At 36.3% G+C, this 20,053-nt stretch overlaps 1 protein-coding gene across 4 annotated transcripts in view; it reads left to right on the top strand.

The window, feature by feature from the left end:
• CCDC91 (coiled-coil domain containing 91) overlaps positions 1-20,053 on the top strand; it is a 120,096-nt gene that overhangs the window by 12,679 nt on the left and 87,364 nt on the right. For 3 of the 4 annotated variants that reach the window (XR_001877701.1, XM_017832866.1, XM_017832867.1), the window contains exons 2-3: positions 16,060-16,102; positions 16,226-16,304. Coding sequence is in view for 3 of the 4 variants with exons in the window: in XM_017832866.1 (XP_017688355.1) it covers positions 16,073-16,102; positions 16,226-16,304 (109 nt within the window). In the remaining variant the exon portion in view is untranslated. Of the gene's footprint in view, positions 1-12,374; positions 12,395-16,059; positions 16,103-16,225; positions 16,305-20,053 lie in introns of those variants that run through there. The other variant, XM_017832868.1, reaches the window with a different exon arrangement.

Genomic DNA, 20,053 nt, shown 5'->3' on the forward strand with positions numbered 1-20,053 from the left:
TAGTTATTAGGTGCTTACAGCCATATAACTTTATTGATATTGAAGGTACCTGAGATTTGATGAAGTTATCCTTATAAATGAATTCATGAACTGCCTTTAATGTTTATAAAGAGGCCTGACTTGCCCTTTATTGGGGTTGAAAGAGCAATATTGGTTTAAGAATCACATTTTCTTTAAAAGGATAACAGACAGCAATTAATGTGGTTGAAAATTCAAAAACGTAGGCAAATTGGCAAATTGCATTTATTTTTTGGAAACTATTAAATTCAAATTGACTGTATGCCCTGAAGACTTTGCTATACATAGATCCTTTTTGTTTTACTATCTAAATGTAAGTGCATGCTTCTCTCTTAATATATATATATATATGTACATACACGTATGTTGCCCTAGTGCTGTGTGCACTGTTGAACAAAGAAGTTGACTTTTGGGTTTTGTTTTGTGTTTGATTTTCTCTCTTTTTTTTAATTATAGCAGGCAGAAATGATGTAGTATAAATGCTTAGTGTTTTCAGTGCACACTTTCAGTAGTAAACCACCTTTGTCATGCATTTGAAAGGGGCCAAGGGAACACTGTTAGAACATGAACTTATCAATAAAAGGTTTCAAAATGTTTTTACGAGGGTAAAGATATTGACCTGCTAGAGTGCCATAATGTATTTAGGAAGATTCTGTGTTTAGGAAGGATTTAGTAGGTTACTTTATCTGGTTCTTGTGATGTGAACCGTATTAAAGACATGTTTTTAGTAAAATGGATGAATACTGAGAAGGGAGAATGCTCAAATATAGTTATAAAAAAATTCAGTCACTTTTTATTACTGCTGATCTACATGGTATATGTAAAACACAGTCAGAAACTGAGTGATTCTCTTTCTAACATACTTGAATATTTTTTATTAAAAAAAAGAAAAAAGTTAACAAAGTTGTTGCAAAAGCAGAATGCATTTTAGTTTTAAATGGTCGTCTTCTGGTAACAGCTGTGCTTAAATTGTTCAGATTTCCTCGTAGTGTTAAATACACTGTGATCTGATTACAGTGCCTAGTTTAGAAGTCTAGATAAAAAATAAGAGTTTTTATTTTTAAAAAAGTATTTTTTAATTTTAAATTTTATGTCAGCGTTGAATCCCGTGGAAAAATGAGCACATGTGCATTTAACCTGGTTTAACTCTCCATGACCATGGAACACATGGAGTTAGTAACTGATAAGGACAGAACACTGACAGTGTCTTTCTTACAGCAGGGGCTACTTATTAATCCTGTCCTGGTTCCTCCATTAGGTTTGAACTGTAGAACCACACAGTAAATAAAAAAGTGAGGGAAGGGTGAAAGAAGACCAAAAGTTTACAGAGTTGAATTTAGTTCTAAGTCTTCAGGCAGACTGCACCTTCCGTTCAGGATCCTGGTGCCACCAAGCCAGGCTCTTTCTGAGCAGCTGCTCTCATGAAATGGGCTTGGATTTCTTAAAATTAATTTGGCATTTTGTATTAAAAGAAGGGTTTTCTTTGTTCCTATTTAGTTTTATGTTTTATGATAGTAATTTTCTGTATAAGTTGTGCAGTCAGCACACAGACAATAATAATTTGATTATAGGAGTAATCTAACACACTACTCGTATGTGACGGAAGATGTGATTGTTTCTGTTGATTGTTTTTTAATAATTGTATATTTTGGAAGGTGACTGGATCAGCTGAAGTTGTCCATTCACACAGATTTTTTTTTTTCCTCAAAGTCTCTACAGAAAATTATAGTTGTCACCTGAAACTTTTAATTGCCAAATGCTATTTTTTAATTGCTATTGAGTGTAAGTGTCGGGTATTAACAGTTATTGTTCAAATATTCAAGTTTTTTCTTGCTGACTTCAGCCAAGCGAAAGTTGCTTTCGTTGGGAATTTTGCTGACTGAGGACTGTGTAATTGCACAGTAATTAATGTAGTTAAAAGATATCACTCTACATGTAGCTTACACTGTGAAACCTGAATGTTCTTCTGGTTTTCTCAGCACTGCCAGAAGGGATACTTTTGTGTAGTGATTTCTGGATAAATTTCAGTAGTTCTTTTTAAACAGTGCTGGTTTCAAAAACCATTAAGCTCTGTGAATATATAAGGCCCTTGTTACCTTAAATAATTCCATGCATTCTCAAATGTATTATATCCAATTTCACTATGTGCATATATAAATAAGTAAATGTCCTCCCCAGTGTGTTATTATTTTGTTCTTTTAAATGTATCCTACATGCATGGCAGTTTTATACTTTAGGATGGATATCTGTTAGTCATATACATTTATTTCCAGTTTAACAAATGTCTTGGAGGGTATGAAAAATTGTGATTTAGAATAAATTGCAAGGGAGAAGGAACAATTGGTTTCTGTTAGACTGGGAAGACATGGAGCATTTTGAATTAGGCCCACCCTGACGACATATGGTGCCTACCTTCATAAACTTTGTGCATCCAATTTGTTCTGCATCTTAGCCGTGAGGCAGTGTATGTTTTATGAATTATTTCAGGCTTTTGGGATGTGTGCATGGTACTGTTATATGGGGATGGACGTTCTTACTCATCCAGAACCCACTTTGCCATCAATGCCATCATTGCTGCACAGAGCAGTTCCTGGAGAAGGCAGCGGCACTTTGGAGTTGATCAGTGTCTGCTTAATGACATAGCAGAATATGGGCATTTTTTTCCTATTTCTGGAAGGATCTGCTTGCTAAGCCTTGTTATATGATGATACTGTAACTGATAATAAAATTGAGGAGAAGTTGTGGAGATCTTGGAAAAAAATTGTTGCTTCTACAGCATGCTCAGCACGTTCCCTGCCTGGTCTGTAGGCCAGCTGGGGAAGGATACAAAATTAAAGGGATGATAGAATGGGTGGAGAATCTGGCTGGTATCTTGTTGTCTGTTTGTTTGGGAGTGTGGGGAGTTTAACTCTTTTTGAATGAGAAAAAACTTTTTCTTGATTGTTAACTGATGTGTAATATCCTTGATATCAGTGCCCTCCTCACATATTTGGTGCTGGTAACTTGCTGGGACCTCTTAGAAAGTGTCTTCCTCTTTCTGAAATGGGCGTGGTAGTGCTTACTGGTCCTTGTCAGAAACTTTAGGACTAGAGAGGAAGAATATTCTAGAAATGCATAGTAGGTATAAAGAATCAGCCTGGAGAAAGAAATTATTTAAAAGCATTGTGTTCTGATTAAAAGAAAAGGATTTAGGTGTTGAGCCCTAATCCCATTTTCATGCTGGCCTGATCTGGGATCCCTGCTCCCAGCTTCCTCAGTGTATAACAAAGGCATATATGGCAATCAGCCTTTTCTGTGAGAAGTAAATATTTGGTGTTTCTTTATTGCAGCAGACATATAATTATGATAACATCTGTTTGGTCAAAGGTCACGTGATGAAAGTGTTGTGCTGCAAGCTTAGGAGTAGACCAAAAATGAAGAAGAAAAAAAAGAAAAGTAATGTGCACAGACATTCTGGCAGTAATGTTTTCTGTTGGGAAGCACATTAGCATTTTTATTTTACTTGTTTATGAGTTGGGAGTTGGGCAATGTAAAACCTTTTCAATTTGCTTCATAAGAACCATATGGAAATGCATTTCAAATCACATCTTGAGTTGGTTCTCCATGAATTGAACCATATCTTCAGGAGAGTATGAAAAAATCAAATTAATCTGCTCAATATGTGAACAAAAAGTCATAACTCTTCTTTTTAAGTATTAGTAAAGGGAGAAAAAAGTGCAGTGATGGTGCATTCTTCTTTCTGCATGGGATGGATAATGCCTGGTCTTTTCTGCTTCTAACAGTATGTCCAGAGCTTGCAGAACAAAGGATTAGAAGGGTTTTTTAAATTACCAGTCATGTTTTATTTAGTTTTTCGGATTTAACTTTCACAGAATCTGATTTTCTAGTGGGCGATTGATGGGAAACAAATATTATTATGGTTATTTAAGGTGTTCTGTTTCAAGACTAGCAACTGAGTCATAAAATCACTAAGGTTTGTAAATCTGAGACATAATTCTTATTAATTTTGATAATATCATCTCACCTCAGAGAAATATCTTAATATCTTTTTTCTTGCCTCAAATTAGTACCATGTCCCTGTGAGATCTACTGTACTTTCAGGGTTTGGAGGAAGTGAGGGGAGGAGTTTTCTTAATTGGAAAAGTGAGTCTTCCTGTCCATTAGGAGACATACAGTAATAATAAAGGAATGGTGTATATTTTTACTGAGTGTAATTGCTATCACATCCTGTTTTGTTTGATAGAGGTACCATGTGCAACTAGTTTTTTTGGAATTTTTGTTTGTTTTTTTCCCCCCTCCAAGTGTCCGTGGTCACCTCTCACCATTTTTAACATGAAGTTAGAATAATATGCTACAAACTGACATTTTGCAGTTTTTGCAAACTATCTATACACAAGTTAAAGGAAAAAAAATCTTTTTCATAATATTTTACTATCAGGTCTGCTGAGCATCCTTTATCATTGGACCTTTACTATTTTATTTTCTTTTTAATTAAGGGAAAGATTCTTTTTCTGGTGGTGTTGAGTTTTAGCATTAGTGATTCACTCAGCACCAGATTTTCCTAGGCAGTGCATCATGCCAAACCCCTGGTATTATCCCGTGCTTTGTTTAGTTGGGTTTTCTAATTCTTCTTTTCCTATAAAGAATATATTTCTTCTTAATATGAAAGGTCTTGGATGCTCTTTTAATAACATTAATGACATTTATTAGTGCAAGTTACCACACATCCATATGAGCATGTATTCAAAGGCTTATGTTTTTGTTTGACATGTTGTTATATTAAATTGTGTTGCTATGATGCTCTTACTGTTACTAAGATTGTGTCAAACTTTCTATTTTCACATACCTGTTCTGTGACAAAGTTCCCTTGAGGCAGAACTTGGTGACCTTTGCTCTTGTAAAGCTTCTGTCTTGTACAGACACCTCTTTTTATGTTCTGTTAAAACACATTATAGTGATTTGCAGGTAAAAAGAATTAATTACATTTAGTAACATTGGATATTAACAGAAAAAAATGGAGAAGCAGAAATATTTCAGTTGTTAGTCTGAATTCTTGAAGCTTAATAATATTTTAAATGGGAATGCATTTCAAATACCTGTGATGCTTCTATTTTACTTTTAAACCCTCTGTTTCTTAAGTTTTTCAAACATGAACTATAGAAGGAAGACCACTGTTTTACCTAGCATTCCCAAATCCTTAACAGTAGGTTTTTCTGTGCCATTTATCTATTTGCTTCTAAGTAAAAAGATTGTGTTCATGAATAAGCACTGCACAAAAATTAAGCATATAGTGGGAGGGCTCACTTGCATGAACTGCTTGGAACTGATATCTAGCTCTTCTCACGAGAGGGAAGCAAAAAATAGCGGAGCAATAAATAGCAAAGCACTGTATCTATCAAGGCAAAGAGAAAGATACAGACTGAGACTACTGAAGCTGTCTCAAAGAGCCATTCATTCATTATGAAATGTTAGACTTTTCTCTTTGAAAAAAAATTATTTGTAGATATCTTCAGATATATTCACAGTCAAATTGTGCCATTTAATGACTCTTAGGGAGGGTTTTGAATGAATTAACTAAGTATTTTATTACTTCCAAAGAAGAAATATCCCCATGCAGTTTTTTTCTTGTCACGATTTTTTTTTAATGCTAGAAGTTCACCTCAGCATTCTTCAAGAAACATTTCTGTTGAGTACAGAGAGTAAAACATTTTTTCTTTGAAATCAGGATGAAAATATATCATAGAATTATAGAATCACAGAATGGTTTGGGTTGGAAGGGCCCTCAAAGATCTCAGTTCAACCTCCCTGCCATGGGCAGGGACCCCTTCCACTATCCCAGGTTGCTCAGAGCCCCATCCAGCCTGGCCTTCAACACTTCCAGGGATGGGGCAGCCACAGCTTCTCTGGGCAACCTGTTCCTCCACACCCTCACAGGGAAGAATTTCTTCCTAATATCCAATCTAAACCTCCTCTCTGTCAGTTTGAAGCCATTGCCCCTTGTCCTGTCACTCCAGGCCCTTGTATGTGAATAGTTCCTCTCCATCTTTCTTGTAGGCTCCCTTCAGGTACATTTCACTAGGCTGCTTCTATTTTGGTCCCTGCAACAGTGAAGATCCTAGAGGTACTCTTTCCCTTTCATGCTTCTCTCTTGAAGTTGGTTCATTTGTCGTTAACAAACCCAATCATAAATGATCTGGGACAGATGTTGGTTGTTCTTAGTACAGTTCAGCTGAAGAACAATCTCAAAGATGGATCACTTGGGTTTTTTTAATTATACCGTTCTAGATAAAACTGAATCACAGAATCAGCTGGGTTGGAAAGGACCTCTGAGATCATCAAGTCCAACCCTTGATCCAACCCCGCCGTGGTTACCAGACCATGGCACTGATGCCACATCGAGTCTCATCTTAAAAACCTCCGGGGACAGAGAATCCACCACTTCCCTGGGCAGCCCATTCCAATGCCTGATTACTCTCTCTGTGAAGAATTTCTTCCTAATATCCAACCTAAACCTCCCCTGGCAGAGCTCAAGACCATGCCCTCTTGTCTTACTGATAGCTGCCTGGGAAAAGAGACCGACTCCCACCTGGCTACAACCTCCTGTCAGGGAGTTGTAGAGAGTGATGAGGTCTCCCCTGAGCCTCCTCTTCTCCAGGCTGAACAGCCCCAGCTCCCTCAGCCTCTCCTCATAGGACTTGTGCTCGAGTCCCTTCACCAACCTCCTTGCTCTTCTCTTGACCTGCTCCACTGAAACATCCATGGAAGGGGCATTTGGAGGTTTTCTAATCCAAACTTCTGCTTAAAGCAGGTCCGGTTAGAGCAGGTGGCTCAGTGCCCTGTCAAGTTGAATTCTTTCTGATTATCTTCAGGGATGAAGAGTCCACCCTGTCTCTGAGCAACCTGTTCCAATATCTGGTCAGAATTTTCACTATTCCAATTTCTGTCCTATGGATTTTGTCCTAATCCCTGTGAGATATGAGAACAGCTTGGCTCTGTCTTTTAGAGGATTGTGCTCAATTTATGCTTTCTAATGCAATGAGAATACTTAAAATATGAGAGTTTTCACTCTACCAGTGCTCAGGCATTTGCCTTTGTTGTCTGATCTCTCTGACCTAGCATATGACAAGTTATGCTTTTCTTACCTTTTTTTTTTTTTTTTTTTTGGGTGTAGAATACAAACACAAACTAATTTCCAGGGCTTCTGATCTGGAACCAGGATTTTAGAGATTGTTGATCTGGACTTGATTAATTATAAGTATTGCCTGGCTGTACATAACAGAAATGTTTAACTCCAGTTTAATTCCAGTTGAATTCAAGCTACTTTCTGAGGTTTTTTTGGAGGTGTATGAAGAGAAGGCTTTGTGAGAGAAAGGGGTTTTCCTCCAAGGCATAATATTTGAATTGTATCAGCTTCATCAGAATTCCCACAGCAGTGTATGTACGTTTTGTAAGAATGTGTTGCTTTGGAAGTAAAAAGATCTTTGTGATATGGAAAACTTAATGAGGGCCATTAGAGAAATTTAAAAATTAGTTTTCTGTGTGATTATTTTCGTAATGAAGCAAAAACTAGCCTTTCTGTGTTCTGGTCACAAGAAACCAATTATGGTGAAGACTGAAGATGTAGGAAGGACTCTATATAAAATCTTGAGTTAATGCAGTTGTTAGAATTGTCTTGAAAAAGTGTCTATAGATTGTGCAAAAAAAGAAATATGCTGAATAATACCATATTTTTATACTTCTACTGGAGTTGATAAGATATTATTTGAACTCCTCTAGAAAGAAGAAGTTGGCATTTTCTAAGTAGATGATTCTTAAAGTTGTGAGAAGCTGACAAAGAATCATGGGCTAAAATTTCAAAAAAAGATCCTCAGTCAAGAAGTACATTCGTTACTCTAATTACTTATGTCAATAGGTAACCCTCTGAAATTAAATCCATATTTGTCTTGTTAGAGATTTTATTTTGTTTCTTTCCCCTGGCCATGGATAGATCTCAGTGACCAAAACGTTGGAAGCCAAAGTATACAAACCTTTCCTCTATTCAGCCTTTAAACTGAAAATATGTGCTAAAAGTACCACTGCGATACTTGCAAAGTCTTTCCTGCTGGATGACACTGACGGTTACACAGGGAATCCCCATGTGGTCCATGGGTTGTGGTCTGGTGGAGAGACGAAAATGGTACATGCATGTGGTGGATTCCCACCTCAGGAAATACTCTGCAGTTGCCCTCTGCAATTATTGCTGAATCACAGGCAGAGTAGCATTTCAGATGTTGGCCTCGGATTCACACCTGATTATTGATTCAGGAGAAAGCATGTCTCTCCCAATTTATATTCATTCTTTTCTGTGCATAATTGTACACCATGTGTTTGATGATTTTACATGTACACAGATTTCACAGAACGTGGTTTTTCTAGTTTTATGAGTTAGTTTCTTCTAGGATATCTCTGAGGAGGTGCCAGGTCTTGAACACATTTTCCACACAAGGCTGTGGTGGTGGGGTTTTATTGTTTTTTCTCTCCTGTGTCTGAAGTGAATTTGAATACTGGTACCTGCCTTCCCTGTAGAAGCTCTCAGAGCCCATTTTCCCCTTGTGCGTAGAAGTGGAACTCTTGCTTTCTTTTTTGAATAGCTGTGTCTGAACTACAGAAATGAAGTGGACTTGGAATCTGCACTTTATTGTTTTTTTCCTGATTTAAGCACTGTTTAAAAAAGGCAATAGTGTTTACTGAAGAAGAGCGCCCTCAGCTTCTAAACCACAAATTTTTGTGGCATTGGTTTTGAAGATTATCTTAATACCAGTTTTTGTGGAATTTCTGGGATTTTTTTGTCATATTAATTCAGTGCTTTTCAGACAAGAATATTATTTGTAAAAATTATTTTTATTCTAATTTCTTTAATAAAGGCTATATACAGCTAAAGAAAAAGCTGTGTTTATTAGTGTTTAATAATATGCTATGATTCTTTGTCCTTTGAAAAAAGGCTTTTTAAAGTAACAGTGTAAAGGCAGTTACAGAAGTCTTACAGATTGCATAAGATGGTCTTGTTACGTGAAATTGGTACAAAGGCCACAGTTTTTGCTGGTACTGTTTTGCTACTTACAACACTGGTATGTAAAAGTAGAGTTAAATTATTTTGAAATTATTGATGGTGCTGAGTGTGGAATATCACCTCATAGGATATAGAATCTTACATGCTTCTTCCAGGTTCTGGATCTTTTGGTCAAGGGGGTGTCTCTTGAGAAAAGGACTAAGTGGTAAAAAAAAATGTTATTGGTTTGTTTCTTTTTTGGTTTGGTTTTGTTTTTTTAATTTCAGGTTGGGTTGTGTAAGGTGTCCTGAGGTGCTTTCCAAACTAAATTTATTCTGTGATTTCTTGGATGTTGTATTGGTTTATCTGGGCTGGGAAAGAAAATCAGTTACGAAGGGCCAGACTTTCATTTTTCTTAAAAGTACCATAGCTTTCAGTTGAATCAATTGTAATGTAAGCAACTACTGCTGTAAAATAGTTGGATTTGCATCTGCTTTCTTTGATTTTATTCGAAAGGTTTTAGTATTATTAGAATTTAGTAAGTGTTTATTAAGTCAGTACTGGCATTGAAATCATAAAATAATTTAGTTTGGAAAAGAACTTTAAGATTATGGAGTCCAACCATTAACCTCACACCGCCAAGCCCACCACTAAGCCATGTCCCCAAGTGCCACATCTACACGTCTTTTAAATACCTCCAGGAATGGTGATTTAACCACGGCCCTGGACAGCCTGTTCCAATGCCTGACAACCCTTCCAGTGAAGAAATTCTTCCTAATATTTAATCTAAACCTCCTCTGGTGCAACTTGAGGCCATTTCCTCTTATCCTGTCCCTCGTTCCCTGGGAGCAGAGCCTGACCCCCACCTGGCTACAACCTCCTGTCAGGGAGTTGTAGAGAGAGAGGAGGTCCCCCCTGAAGGTCCTTTTCTCCAGGCTAAATGAACCAGCCTCACTTCCCAGGAAAAAATCAGTGTGACATGTTCTGCCTTGTCTTCTTTTTCCCCATAACCTTGAAGTATCTTCCTTCAGTATGTGGTTGGGAATGCTTCTGTCATGTATTCAAGGTTGCTACTTGCCATATCACTGTGCCTTTCACCATGAGAGCTGACATGTTCTAAATTCATTTTAATTTCCATTATGCTCTACATTCATATTCTGGTCTTTCTTGGTCTGTGTAACCTTTGGGATATTTGTATGCTGTAATAAAATTTTCTAATTAATGACTTAGTAGCTACTATAAGTTTTTAATATGCCAAATGCTTATCCTGCAGCTGTAATTGATATAGATCAGGAGAAAGGTCTGTATCAGCTGGGTAAAAAGAAGAAAGTTTGTACCTGTCTTAAAATTTCTAAGAGGTACTTGAAGATTTAGTGGAAGATCCATGAGGAAAAGTACATGTAAGCAGGTTAGAACTTGGTGAAACAGAGATTTATCATCTGTTCTACTCTTTATCACAGAGGTATTGCCAGTATACACACTTTCTAAATCACTACTATTTTATTTTATTTTATTTTGTTTTGTTTCATTTTGTTTTATTTTGTTTCATTTTATTTTGTTTAATTTTATTTTACTTCATTTTATTTTATTGTTTTGTTTTTTTTTTTTAATCTCGTACTTATCTTGGGTAGACTCTTTGGAGCCTGCAGTTTCAGCCAAAGATTTATTCTTCAAATGCTGTGGTCTATGTCATGTCCAGTGAAGAAACAGCTAATAAGCATCTCCTAGATTGAACACTTTGAATGAAGTATTTAACAAGGATGAACATAGAAGTAAAACTGATAAGTTGTCATAGGTAGGGGTTACCCACCCATGGGCTTTGCCAGAAATGCAAATGCAAATGCCAGCTCCACACACAGTGTTCTGACAAAACAAACAGCAATATGCTCTGTAAGTTGTTCCTTTAAAATGTACAAAATTCCGCCTGTAAGTTTGCTTCAGACTCAAACTTACAGGCCAGGTGATGCAGCATTCAGTTGATTGTACCTGGAAAAATCAGTTCTTTTTATTACCGAGACAAATTTAGACTTGATTATCAAATAGAAGATCGGGACTTGATTAATTTGATTTCTCACTAACCAGAGGTAGACATGAATGAAGAATTCTACTTAATTCAACATTTGGTCTGTCCGCCACTTTTACCTTTTGGATATAGAGAATACTGGGATTTCTGGTGGGATTACAACATTCCATCTCCCCTTAACAGTTGGAATGGGGAAGAGGGGCTTTTTTTTCCCCAGCTTACATTTTTCTGTCTTATTCCTTGTGAATTGCTCTTGATCTTCCTGCATATAAAAATATGATTTTGGTGTGCCTTTTACATCTCATGATCTGTGTTAAGCTGCTGGTCAGGCTTTAGTGACTGCATTTTGCATAGAAAAGCTTGCAGGCTTCCCAAATATGCCCAGCTATCCGAATCCATTCATCATGCAGCCTTACCAGCCATGCAGAGGGAAGTCTTGAGCAGCCTCATTTGAATGTGGTGTTGACCCTGCTTTGGGCAGCAGCTTTGGTTGGGTGACCTGTTGGTCTGAATTTTGGTATAAATTATTGTTGCATTGTGTGAATACAAACTCGTTGATAAAATCTATGCAAAATGCAGTGGCCTGCCTAGTCATTATCCATGGAAAATTTCCTCCTTTTCACAGAGTGTGACTGGAGATCTCGAGTGTTTTTGGACACAACTGTCTGAGAACTGTAATGTTTTGAAAATGACCTGGGCTGGATGACCTACTGTGCCTTTTCCAACCAGAATTTCTGACTCTGTAATTTTGAGGTTGACTTCTTGTTGCCCAATTTTACAGTTACTTAATTCCAGTATCAGGCATATTTCAAGAGACCACATTTAGTCATGGTAAGACTGTGTGGGTTGTTTTGTCTTCTTCTGTTATTTTTTAAATCCTGAAGATTGTCAGCACTTAATGTATTCTTTCCTATTCCAGTGCCACAAATAATGTTCCAAGTTTGTGAGGAAAGAAAAGTCTGATTACCCATTTTGGAATAGACGATTGATTAAAAGAACTTGCTTCTAAAATTGTTGCAGTTTGGTGTTAGGCTAGTTCTGTTATTTGTTCATATCAGAAATGCATTTCCATCATGAGAATAAGGGGTACAATAGCGAAATTATGTATTTGATTGTATTTTCAGGATTGTTAAATTTATCATGTTAAATTTATAATTAATTATTCAAATATTTTTTTAGGTCTAAATGCACATGTGCTTTTGAGGGCTCTGAAAGCATCCTATTTAAAAGTAGGCTTGATTCAATTTTTTTCAAAACAGTTCTTTTAACATTGGTGTGGCCCTTTTCCCTTCTCCTCGCAGAAGGCACCCTTTTTATGCAAGAAGGTATCATAATTTTGGAAAGACATCTTCTAGTAAGAACTCTTGCGCTAACACTCTATGGAGAGAACACTTCAACCTTTGAGTTTTTGAAATGCCTTATATTAACATCCCTCAGGATTTAATCCACGTATTCTATCCTAATCTGCTGCTTGCATATTTGTGATACTTGCTAACTTTGCCAGATTCTAGTATTTTTAGATTTCAAATCAAGATTTCATTTTGGTAGAGTAGAAACTGAGCTTTGTCTTTGAAATCAGAGGTGTGTGTACATGAATTAATGTTTGCTATTTGTGTATGTATAACATTTATAACCTAACTGGTTGAGGATCCCTTAGTCTAGAATTCCTGTGGGATTTCTGAAGAACTGGAAATCGGAGGATTAACAGTTAGGTGTGAAAACACCATTGATACTACAGAGACTTGATTGGAACCTGTTTCTCTTTTGTTCCATTTAAGTGATAGGTGGAATAATTAATAAATTAATCATGTTGTTACAGCCACGAAAAGTCTGTGTTTAAAATTTGTGGAGTAAGGTAATCTGATGTCAAAATAGCCTTAGGATTGTTACCAGACTTATGAAAACTTTGTTTGAAATGCAATAAAAAAGATGATGGATTTAGTAACAGCTTGTTCTCCAGTTTTTCTTCTGCCCTACATCCTTTTTCTCTATCAAAAGTTCTGTTTTATTTATACACAGGTTCTTCTAAATTTTCTTGTAGAGGAAATGGAAATCCTCACAAGTATTTAACATATAGTTTGCTTACAGGGCTTGCTGTCCTTTGTTGCCTTATGTCAATGTTGTATTTGAAAAAAAATCAAAATAGTTAATCGCTTCTTAGAACATAATTTTTCATATTTTATATTTTTTCCTTCAAAAAACTTTTTGAAGCCTCTCTATCTTAGCATACCTTTCCAAAATTGCTTTGATTCCTGTTGTACTCCTCTAAACTTGCTCCAGTTTGTGTTTTTAAAACACAGTGCTGAATGTATTTTCTCTGGTTGAGACATAACCAGTTCTGAGATGATGGGGATAATGTCTCCTGCGCATTGTGGAGAAAATGTGCTTTGAAGGAACTTTGTGTAGAGCCTGTAAGACCTGTTGATGTGATACGTAGTGTATAGATAAAGTACCTGTTTGCCTTTCTAAAGGCTCACTTTCTCCACCTGACTGCTCTGATTGCTACTTGAACACTGTGTTTTGCAGTAATTATATAAATCAGCAGCCTGGTTTGGGTGGTATTTAGTGGTAGGTGACATGAATACATTGTCATTCTCAGCTTGTGCATTGCTGTCTGCTTCAGCAGTCATGTTCTGTTTGTACAACTTCCATCACTGTTGTTTGTGTACCCAAGTGCTATTTTTTTGAGTTATATGTTAAAGTTCTGAATGTTAATGGAGTGCATGAATGTTTGACCAATTAACCTTAACATTGATGGGAAAAATACCCAACTACCTTCTTTCTCTCTTGAAAAATTTACCAACACAAAATTCAACCAACACAAAGCCAAAAATTCCTTGTTAGTCCCTAAAAAGATTCTTAACTTTTGTACCACATGTGAGTATTGAACAATACTTTTCTTTAATTTGACCAAATCTGCTAACACAGTGATAGTGATGATTTTTCATAGAATCGTAGAATGGATTGGTTTGGAAATGACCTGAAAGATCATCTAGTTTCAACCCCCTGCCATGGGCAGGGACACCTTCCACTAGCCCAGGTTGCTCAGAGCCCCATCCAACCTGGCCTTGGACACTTCCAGGGATGGGGCAGCCATAGCTTCTCTGGGCAACCTGTGCCAGGGCCTCCCCACCCTCACAGGGAAGAATTTCTTCCCAATATCCAATCTAAACCTCCTCTCTGTCAGCTTGAAGCCATTCCCCCTTGTCCTGTCATTCCAGGCCCTTGGAAATAGTCTCTCTCCATGTTTCTCTTGGGCTCCCTTCAGGTCCTGGAAGGCCACAGTTGGGTCACCCCAAAGCCTTCTAAGTTCATCAGTGAGAACTCGGGAATTAATTAGTTAAACTTTGGAAGATGTTTGAATTGAAATCAGTCTTGGTAGTGAATTTCAGCAGTGGATGTGAACTGAAAGTGTCCCCTTCTGGCATTCTAATACATCCATTTGGAGATTTCCTCCAGATCCTTTGAATTCTTCTGTTTCTGAGCATGTGTTTTCTTAGTAATAAAAGTTTATCCAGCCTATAGTCTGCTTTAACTGAAGTCAATTAGTTTTATAAACATTTTAACATTCTGTAAAGACCATAAAGGTTTTTTGGATCATCCTTCATTCACATATCAGAATTTTATATATATATATATATAAGTGTATAGTTAAATATATAATACCTTTCTTTGAAAAGCTTTGTATATCTTGAGTTACTTTCATTAGCTGAGTAACTTAGCCTGCATTTTTGTGAAAGGAACTGCAATTTGACTATAAATATATCAAAATGCCACAGAATTCAGGGCTACAAGTCAAAAATGCTGATCAGTTTGTAAAATCTAAATCAGACCCTCCATGAAACCTAGGGAAGGACCTCTGTGGTAGCAGAAGAATTTCCAGAAATTCACCACAGTCTTTTTCCAAGTTGCAGTTTGTTCTGATGTTGCCAGACAGCTAAGAAGAGATGGGAAAGGCAGGAAATCTTTTTGGATTTAATCACAATGCTGATTTGGAAAAACAATTTCACAATGGAAAATATTTTTATATTTTAAATCAGAAACACAAAATTATACAAGATACATGATAGATCATATTTGCATTAAATCGGGTTGTCTTCATCATGAATGAAGATAACCCTTGGTTTTGGAATCTGGTGGTCAGAATCCTACTTCCTAGACATTTTTTTTTAAAATATATATCAAAACTAGAATATTTGCTGATTTTAGTACCATTTGTTGAGGTCCTGGGAACTTGACTGCTGTACTTGAGATCAATAGATATAGCTTTTAAAGGACCATCTTTCTATTTTCTTATATTAGAAAGCTTTTCCTTCATTTTTGCTTTCAAAAGATGTTTGACAGTGGGCACTGCTTATGTTTACCCTTGAAGACAGTCAAATTCTATCATAAAATACCCATTATTTTGCATTTAACTTGATAATTTAAAAAAAAAAGCTTCTTAACTGAGATCTTCCAGTTCTAGCCCTTGCATCCTCTGTGTGAAAAAGTTCTTATTTAGGTCCCTTGGTGTGTTGTAGGACTTGTAAATTATGAAGACTTCAGGTAATGTGTGGAGATGAGGACTTGGGTGAAGGACTGTATTCACTTCCAAATGATGAGGTGGTTATGCAAAGCATATAGATGAGCAAGGTAGCAGTTGGATCCAAGTGAAGGTCTTTTTTCATCTGTCATGTAGCTGAAGTACAAATAGATAAGTCATTTTGTCTTTTGACTGCTGGTTGATCATAAAATCAGCACATCTCTTTTACAAGACTGGCCAGTGAAATATACCCACTTTCCTGCTGTGTGGAACCCTCTATTGCTTCATACTGCTGGGCTTTTAGGGTTTGATCACACTGATTTGTTTTACCCAAGTCTGTCCTTTAAAACTAACACCATACCTTTGGTTTTGCAAAGCTTTTATTGCTATTTTACAAGTAAAGGCAATATAGCAACATAATGTTTTTTTTTTTTCTCTTTTTAAATCAACATTTCTTCTATATTTTAGTACCAGTTGAAAGATGGATGATGATGACTTTGGAGGATTTGAGGTATGTTATTTGAATTACTTTATTTTGAAATAAAGCTTATTTTTAACTATTTATATGGAAATTGATTGTAAATGATTGTAAATGTTTTGTAAAATTTTTCTAATAATTTCTTCTTGTTCCTAGGCAGCAGAGAGTTATGAGTTTGGAAATGGTGAAAAGCAGACCACATCCCCTGCTATTGCTTGGGCAGCATTTCCTACAGGTATTGATAAAATCACTGTAAAAAAATCTTAATATTGTATTGCTGTTCTTATGTATTCACTGTAAAAACTAGTGCCCAGAAGGGTGTATATACACAATAAAAGAATAGCCAGAAGTGAAAAGTTGATCATGAGAATGTTCCTGAATAATTATTTTGGTCAGCTGCGCTTCTCAAAGTAAAGTTTTCTTGAGGAATGAAAGTACAGTTTATCCAGCTGAAAAGAAACAGATCTTCTTTATTCAAAGGATATCCTTTACTTTGGTGTGTGGAAGATCTGTTGCAAATTGTGGAAAAAAACCCAAAAAGTAAACTTGAAAATAGGACTAAGATAGAGTCTTCTACGTTCTTTGGGGAAGGAGGGATGAATGAGAATCGTCTTTTTTACTTAAGCACTTTATAAAGTTAAAAAATATATTACATAACCTTTATCTCAAGAAGAAGTAGAAACATTATGGAGCTACTTGTATTAGTTTATACAAATGCCTGTGGCCCATATGAATTTTAAGAAATTAATGTAAGTTCATTGATGTACAATATCAGTAGAACTAGAAGACTGAGGAGATGTTACTGATTGGGAGTTGATTTTGTTGTGGTCTAGATTTTGCTGTTTTCACAAAGAGAAACATCACTTTAGCAGCATCAGGGTGAAAACCAACACAGTTTATTATTTGTTCAGGAACTAAAGATTTGTACCTACCATTGCATTATTATGCAGAATAAATTATACAAAGTGAGGCACGAATTTTTCTCTATAGGAGTTCTCCATAAGTCATGTTCTTAGAATGTTTTTATTGATTTATTTCTGGCACTACTGGCTTTCATCCGTTACAGAATAATTGCCTTTATGTGTCATTGAAATAAAGGAAAACATATAATGATGAAACTATATTTTTTCAAATAGCTTTATTATTCATCTTGTCATTTTGACTATTATTACTTCTTAAATTCAATAGCATATTTGGATGTGCTTAGTAAATTAAATCCAATATAACTGTGCAGTGTCTGCCTCATGAAGTCTATTTTAAATCTTATAAGGTGTGTAGAATTCAAATTATTTGTACTAACACAGAAGATTTTGTATGATTGTAAGTGACAGAGAAGTCTTAAGGTAAGTTATACCAAGGTATTTTAAGTTTGTCAAAATTAAAAGAAAAACACCTTTATTCAGAATATTTTATTGCTGCAAAATCTTTAGATGACTTTTTCATGCAAATGTTGCTGTGAATAAATTAATTTATTGCAAGAGGCAAGATTTTAATAGTCTTGGTCGAAATGCTTCTTAGGCATTTACTTGTAAATTAATGTTTTTAGTAACAGAAATAACTGAATTGTCTGCCCAAGCTATTTATATATGAGATGTTCTTGTCTTACCCCAGAAATTTCTCGGTAAGGTTTGCTGAAAAATTCAAATGTATTGTGGTGCCATTGAGATGATTTTGATAAATTCGAGGTGTGATGCCATTATATACACACAAGATGCTGTGATCTCTCTGGAAGAGGAGTACATTACTCATCTCGTGACTTTCCTACATATCTGATGTTTCTAAGTTATAAACCAAAGCACTGAAGCCTGTGGCAGTATTTCTCAGTGTGCAGGCAGAAATCAGAGATTATTTCTGACCGATGAACAATAAGTTTATTCGGAATTTCCTCAGGACTATCAGACTTTGACTTGCTTACTGAAGAAGTTAGAGGAGATATATCACACCAGGGCAGGGTACTGTGTAAGAGTATGTTGTTGTTATGATCAGAATGACTGTGTGTCACAGCAGTGGAGCAGCACTGAAGAGGAGAGGATCCTTTAAGTGGTTCTGAAAAGCCAATATCCATGTTGGATATTGGGGAATATCCAACTTCAGGAGTGTTGTTTTGGAGTGGTCTTAGCCTGGGCCTGTGGGCTTCAACTCCCAGTAGCTGTTGGAGTCAATCAGGTAGTTTCATCAGAGGCAAGTTTTTGTTTCAGGGGTTGTGAAACTGCTCCATTTTGGTAACTAAGGTGTGGTGAGCAGGAATGACTTAGGGGTCGTTTCTATAAGCGAATTTTGAGCTGTACTAAAATGCTAATGCAATTCACCAGTATATACACAAGAGGAATGAATTAAGAGAGCTTGAATTACAGCCGTAGCACGTGTAATTCTAGGAATGTCTAATTTATGAATATTTAACATTGCTGAAAAATGAAAAGAAGGATTTGTAAAAAAGATGTTTGATTGATACCATGGAGAGTTGCCACCTTTTCTTGTCTTCTGCAAGGTCATGTGTTTAGTTTAAAATTTTAAACCCCAATGTTCAGAGGTGGTCACCAGTTGTTGCTCCTCATTTCCTAGGCTTCATTTTGACAACTTAAGAGGTGGAGATTTTGTTTCTTTTTTTTCCCGTCAAGTTGCCAAGCATTCATTACTATAACTAGAATCCCTGAAAGCTCAATTTGATTGTAGAAGATTCCAGATTATTACCTGAAAAATGGAGTCTTATGTCTAGTATTGGATACCCTAAAATATGTGAATACCAAAAGTTTTAATTTCAGTGAGTCTCCATTTTTCATATGTACCCAGTCTCAGTTTCTGTTTTTACTTTTGCGATAAATTATTTGCATGTGAACTATGCCTGAGCTATGGTGATCCTCACTAAAGGGTGAACACTGACATCCAAAGGAACAGTGTCATGTCAGGTTTCCATGTGAGTTGACAGTTTTAGTAAGAGAATCGCTTGCCTGCTCAGTGAGAAATTGCCTGGTACATTATTTTAGTTGTTGATTGATTTAAAATTGAGATTCAGGGTATTAAATGATAGCATAAAACAGAGACTTTAATGTTTGTTTAGAAACAAAAAGATTATCTATGTCACTTCACTGCCACTTGAACTAACGGAGTAGGTAATTGTTATGAGAAGCTGCCTTTAAAAGCAGACATTTGGATTGGGAGGGGAGTTTTACTGATATAGTGCATAAAGGAAGCTGAAAAAGTCCCATTTCCAGTTCTGAGGAAGAGTTTTCTGTGCAGTTGTGTCCCAGATCTGTTTTTTGGTCCTGGTTACTGAAATTGGTTCCTCTTCTGTTTGCTGTACTGTCCTCTAGGCCTTTCAGCCAAGTTTCCATTTTCTGCTGCACTGTGATTTTTTTTGTTTGTTTGTTTGTTTGTTTGTTTGTTTGTTTTGTTTTTTTGGGTTTTTTTTGCCATATGTCCCAATCTACTATCACTGCAATTAGCATACTCATATTTTTCTGCCTCACAGTCCATTTTCTTTCTTTTTAGTAGGTGAGGTTTGCATGTTCCGCTATGTTATACCTGAATCCTAGAATTGGAGAGTAAAGAAGGTGGGACTGGATCCACAGATTGATGTGTCCTTTTGAATTGTCCTTTAGGCCAATGTTTGTGCTGTGTACTTGTGCAGCATTCAACAGTGATATGGGGAGGTTGAGCCTTGTCCAGGCTAGTGGCATCTTCTACATTTTACCAGAGTTGTATTGATGATGTGAGCTGCTTTTCCTAAAACAATTGCATATACTTTTTTTGCCTTCTGCAAAGGCACACCTGTAGCTGAACATATCAAAGTTTGCAGGACTTTGCTGTTAAATTAAAAATGTATGCCAAGCTTTCTCTTCTCCTTTCTATTTATTTAATCTATTTAGTTTATGTCCTTCATAAGAGCGCTCAAGTTTCTGTTGTGCTGGGTTGATAATGATGATCCACTGTTCAGGATTTTTATGGCATAGCTGGAAATTGGTATGGAAGAGCTCTCAGTCCAGT

This window comes from Lepidothrix coronata, unplaced genomic scaffold, assembly GCF_001604755.1.
Source record: "Lepidothrix coronata isolate B3197 unplaced genomic scaffold, Lepidothrix_coronata-1.0 Scaffold208, whole genome shotgun sequence".
Taxonomy (NCBI): Eukaryota; Metazoa; Chordata; class Aves; order Passeriformes; family Pipridae; genus Lepidothrix; species Lepidothrix coronata.